The 6,000-nt window shown below is 34.7% G+C and overlaps 1 protein-coding gene across 1 annotated transcript; it reads right to left on the bottom strand.

The window, feature by feature from the left end:
• Positions 1-2,416: 2,416 nt before the first annotated feature.
• On the bottom strand, positions 2,417-5,879 carry LOC110891599. Its single transcript, XM_035986634.1, has 2 exons — positions 3,407-5,879; positions 2,417-3,318 (listed from the first exon to the last, which is right to left on the bottom strand). The coding sequence occupies exons 1-2, from the start codon at positions 5,877-5,879 to the stop codon at positions 2,417-2,419; spliced, it is 3,375 nt and encodes a 1,124-aa protein (XP_035842527.1).
• Positions 5,880-6,000: the final 121 nt, after the last annotated feature.

Raw genomic sequence — 6,000 nt, 5'->3', positions numbered from 1 at the left:
GACATTATTATTATAACAGCAGCACACAAGAGCAATCAAGAAAACGAATAAAGTGACTTAATATGGAAATAGAAACATGCACTTTTATCCTGGAAGTCAAGCAAACCTTATTTAAGTAGATATATTTTGAAATTCTAAAAAAAAATCCTAACTTTTTAATGTGAGAGGTAGGGACCAGATAATATAAAACATCACTTTCACATTTAAATACTAAAAAAACTAACAAAATCGAAGATGTGGGGACATCTGAGACCAAATTATATATAAAAAAAAACATGGCACAAAACCAAAAGTGCATAATATATTCATCACTTAAATCCTAAGACCCTAACATATGTTGAACCACAAAGTTGATTAAAGTAAGGCTTGAAAGAATTATCCCCTATTTCTCTTCAAAACAAGAAGTAATGGCAGATTTTCAAAGCAAAGACTACCTAAGAAGCCCAAAACAAAACTACAAAACCAAATAAAATTAAGCCCTAACCATTAGAGCAAAATCCTATAGACATTTTTAGGGTTTTAAATTAGAGTTTGGTTTTAAATTAGGGTTTGCCTATAGCAATTTACTCATTGGTGTTTAGGACTTCCGATTGCATTAGTTTGAAGTGTAATTGCTTGTAATTCGAGTTTGAAACATACCTGAATCTGATGGATTGGTACAGGACGAGACTGAATCTGACGAGACTGAATCTGATGGAGCCATGCTCTTGTGCCAATGTATGTAGCGATTACAAGAAGGATGTATCTCAACACTATATCTGGACGTGTTCCTCTCAGTGCGGTAACTGAGGGGTTGTGGCGGTTAGGGCTTCTAAAGGCGGGGAGATAAGGCGGGGAGATGAAAGTGAAAAGAGAAAGGTGGGAAGTAATTACCGATTATTTTTAACCCTTTTATCAATAGAAGCCCGTTATTAAATAACCTAAAAATCTAAAATCCATATAGGCTATCTTATGTGAAAACCTATTTATAACCTGGTTTACTTGTGTGATAATTAATTTAGTTATATTATATTATACAACAGTTCGAGCTCTATTTCAAACGATGAAAGAAAATGAAACTAACATAAGTTCTGAATGATTTTTTTCTAAAAATGTATAGTTTAGAGTAACATGAAGAAAAATACAATGGTTAAACAAAATAAATTAGTTATATTATATTATATAAGACAATCAAAGGAAAAAATATATAGTAAACCGCAAACACATTAAACAAATAATTTTTTTTGGGCCGACACGAATTTCCGCATGAGACGAGTTTCGGGTCGGAACGAGTTTCGTACCGTTTCGACGCGTACTGTTTCGACGCCAACCATTTTGACCTGTACCATTTCGACTCGAACCGTTTCAACGCCAACCATTCAGACTATTTATTTCACGAGCAGATGTCTGAATGGTTCTGAAATTTGCTCTGAATGGTTAAGCATTATACTGGCTCTTAATTGTTTAGACCTCTTACTGATTCAGCAGTTAATGGTTCAGACTTTTTACTAATTCAACTTTTAACTATTCAGATGTTGCCAAACAGCCCCAAAGTCTGCTAGCCCAATTAGAGCATCTTCAACGGGTTAGAGAATGTTCGTACGAAACCAAACTCATACAACTGTTGGAGGGGATGGCATGGCACCATCCGGTTTGTTCTACTAGATACGTCCGGAGTTGATGTGGTGGGCTCATGAAGTTATTAAACCGTTTAAATTTTTTTTAAACAACTTATTTTGTTTATTTTGTTTTTAAAAGCTTAGTTTTGCTATTCAAAAAGAGGTAGCGGCGCAGCTTGTTGCCCGGTTACCAACTATCTCGATGTAAATTCATAATATATTTATCAACATAATTTTTTTTAAAGTATTAATTAAAAATCGGGTTATAAATAGGTTTCGGGTCGCCGCTAAAGGGAACTAGCACTCAATATAGCACCCGATAAAAACCCAAAAATCAAACTTGCGATATGCATACATATGTACTTGTTCCAAAATTAAGTTGGTTCGAACATTGTAATTACAGAGTCTCAATTAACAATCTCATTACCTCATACCAACATTTCATTTTGCAAATAAGGAGAATGTAACAATCAAGCAAAAAGTCGTCAACAATCTAAAATTACCTCGATGTATCCAAGTTACGGACCCGAGATAACTCGATTCGGTTTCAAGCATCACTAAAACAAGAATAATGGAACTTAAAAATACAAACAAGTTGATGAAATAAAAATAGTTAAAAAGAAAACCCCAAAAACATAAAGAGTTACATGTCCTCCCGTTCATTGAAAAACAAGAAACGAAAATCTCGAGTCTTTTATAATCTTTTTCTTCTTTTCTTTTCTTGGTTTCGATCATTCCTGGAAAAAAAAGGTTTATTAGTAAATTGGCTTCAACGATTTAATAAGAAGTAAAATATAGATATATCATATCAACCTTGATTATTCAACATATATCCTTTCGTTGTGGTCGGATCGTACGTATGTGACGCCATCAGTTGCAGATTCGTTTATCGATTGAACACCGACTGAAAATGGCGGTAGCTCATCAAATTGGTTGTACTCTTCCTCATCAACAACATGATCAACACCAAGAATACGACGTTTACTTTGCAATACTATATGGTATTTTGGTTTGCTTGGGTCATTCACAAAAAACACTTGTGTGGCTTGACTTGCAAGAATGAATGGTTCGGATTTATACCCATCAGTGGTAAGATCGACAAGTGTAAAACCATATTCATCAACTTTAACACCTGTACGATTATCGACCCACTTACATTTTAACAAAGGTATAATGATATCATCGTAATTTAACTCCCAAATTTCTTCTATGACACCATAATATGAGTTTGTGGCGATTCTTTTGGCGTGATTAACTCTGTCAAATTCTGTAGCTGAGGCTATTAACGTGACTCCGCTATTTTGCGTTGCACTTTTTTTATCTTGATTTTTAGTGTAAAATGTATAACCGTTAATATCATACCCTTGGTATGATTTTACTCTAAAATCTGGCCCCTGCCCCAACTTTTGCACAGTTTTATCAACATTTGGTTGATCGTAAGTTTTCGCCACCTTGTTCTTCATCCATTCAGAAAACTGTTCGTTATGTTTAGTTTTGTACCATTTTTCTGTCTTTTGCAAATGCGTCGATCGTAATATTTCCATGTGTTCTTCAATATATGAAGCAATGCATGTCATATGTTGTAGAACAACAAAATGTGCAAGTTGTAGATCCTCATAGCCTGGATCTATTATTTTCATACCAACTACTCCCAAACCTGCAAGTCGACCTGAATGACGACTTTTAGGAACACCAATACTTTCGACACCTTCCAAATAACCTGTGAATATATCAGTTAGTATATTGTAAATTGTATCTATCAAAACTAATATCAATTAATAATATTATAGTTCTTATGATACCATTACCTGTGCAGAACTCGGTCGCCTCTTCGCAAATATATCCTTCAACAATACTGCCCTCGGGATGGTTACGGTTTCTTACATAACCTTTTAAGAAACCCATGTATCTTTCAAAAGGGTACATGTAACGTAGGAATACAGGACCACAAGCCTTAATCTCTTGTACGATATGAGATATCAGGTGTACCATTATATCAAAAAAGGACGGTGGAAAATGCATCTCTAGTTCACAAAGGGTAATGATAATTTCCTTTTGCCATTCGTCCAAGACTTCGGGATCAATAACCTTTGTGTGAATCATGTTAAAAAACAAACAAAGTTTTGTGATTGTATGTCGAATGTTCTCCGGTAATAATCCACGAATTGCAATAGGAATCATATGTGTCATTAAAACATGACAATCATGAGACTTCATACCAAGCAATTTACACTCTTTCATCGACACCAAACTTTTAATATTTGCAGAATAGCTAGATGGGACTTTAATATCATGTAAACATTTACAAAACTTTGTTTTTTCTGCCTTTGACATAGTATAAAATGCAGGTGGGAGATAAGTACCATTCACACTCTCAACAGGGGCAAGCTCTTTACGTATTCCCATCTCTTCCATGTCTTTACGAGCATTAACACCATCTTTAGTTTTTCCGGAAATATTTAGCAATAAGCCCAACAAACTATCACACACATTCTTTTCAATATGCATAACATCTAGGCAATGTCGAACTTCCAAACATTTCCAGTAAGGTAAATCCCAAAAAATTGACCTTTTTTTCCAATTATCTCTATTTTCGATATGAGTTCCTTTCTCAGTACGAGTTCCTTTCTTGGTACGAGTTCCTTTCTTGGTACGAGTTCCTTTCTTGGTACGAGTTCCTTTCTTGGTACGAGTTCCTTTCTCAGTACGAGTTCTTTTTCCCAACACGGTGTTTATACCTTCAACTCGCGAATATGCATCAAAACCCCCTTTCCGAACCGTTCGGAGCTCAGTATTTCCATCAAACTCTTTGGTTTTTCTTCGATAACGGTGGTTAGTGGGAAGAAATCGTCGATGTCCCATATACACGGTTTTTCTGCAATTATTTAACCATATCGAACTTGTTTCGTCTTCACATACTGGACAAGCTTTTTTACCTTTCGTACTATATCCTGACAAATTTCCATATGCTGGAAAATCACTTATGGTGCAAAAAATCATGGCTCTCAAAGTAAAGTTCTCTTTTTTATAAGCATCATACATGTTTACGCCTGTACTCCATAGTGTTTTCATGTCATCAATCAAAGGAGATAAATAAACATCAATGTCATTACCGGGTTGGTATGGACCTTGAATTAACAACGACATCATTATGTATTTTCGTTTCATACATAACCATGGTGGAAGATTGTAGATGCACATAAGAACCGGCCAAGTACTATGACGACTACTCATATTTGCAAAAGGATTGATACCGTCCGAACTAAGACCAAACCGTATATTTCTAATCTCGGTACCAAAATCTGGAAATTTATAATCAATATTTCTCCACTGAGGTGAATCCGCCACATGTCTTAACTTTCCATCTTTTTTACGATCTTCAAAATGCCAACGCAATAATTTTGATTCTTTAGCATTAGCAAATAAACGTTTAAGTCTCGGTATAATGGGAAAATACCACAACAATTTAGCGGGTGGTCCATTTTTCGTCACATCGTCATCATATTCAGCAACTTCTTTTTTTCGCTTGTACCTCGATGCACCACATGTAGGACATTCATGACTGTTTTCGAACTCATTTCTATATAGGATACAGTCATTCGGACATGCATGTATTCTTTTAACTTTTAATCCCATTGGACACATCATTTTTTTAGCTTGGTATAAGGATATGGGTAACTCGTTGTCTTTGGGAAGCATGTCATTCAAAACCACTAATAGACTTGTAAAACTCTTATCGCTCCATCCGTACTTCGACTTTAAGTTGAACAATTTCAACACTGCACTGAGTTTAGAATAGTTTTCACAACCTGTATATAATGGTTTTTCCGAATCGGCAAATATCTGTTGTAGTTTTTCTTGATCATTGTCACCAATATTAGTTTCCAAATCATCGAACATGTCTTTTAAATTATCATTGTTATCGTTTAAATTGTCATCACTGTCATTTAAATTGTCATTATCATCACTAATGTATGAATCATTGTTCTCATCATTATAACCAACAGAACTAGTCGATGTTGTGCTACGATTGGCAAGTGATTCCCCATGTTTTGACCAACAAGTATAATTATACATAAAACCATTTGTAATCAAATGATGTCTGATGTCCTTTATTTCTTTAAATTCGGTAAAATTTTTGCATTCCATACAAGGACACGGAATTGATTCATTTCCTTTTAGTACACGATCATCTTCAGCAATCTTAATAAAACTTTGCACGCCTCTCAAATATGCAGGGTTAAATCTCCCAGTTTTGTACATCCAATGATTACGATCCATCTGAAATTTTTAAACAAACAAATAAAAGATATAAATGCACATATATGATGTGAATAAATAAGTAATCCTAAAGCAATTTAAGGCGGTGAATCCTAACCCACTTTTTGATTATTCTATCTCA

This window comes from Helianthus annuus, chromosome 1 (assembly GCF_002127325.2).
Source record: "Helianthus annuus cultivar XRQ/B chromosome 1, HanXRQr2.0-SUNRISE, whole genome shotgun sequence".
In the NCBI taxonomy this organism is placed as follows: Eukaryota; Viridiplantae; Streptophyta; class Magnoliopsida; order Asterales; family Asteraceae; genus Helianthus; species Helianthus annuus.
This window is presented reverse-complemented; position numbering and strand designations above follow the sequence as displayed.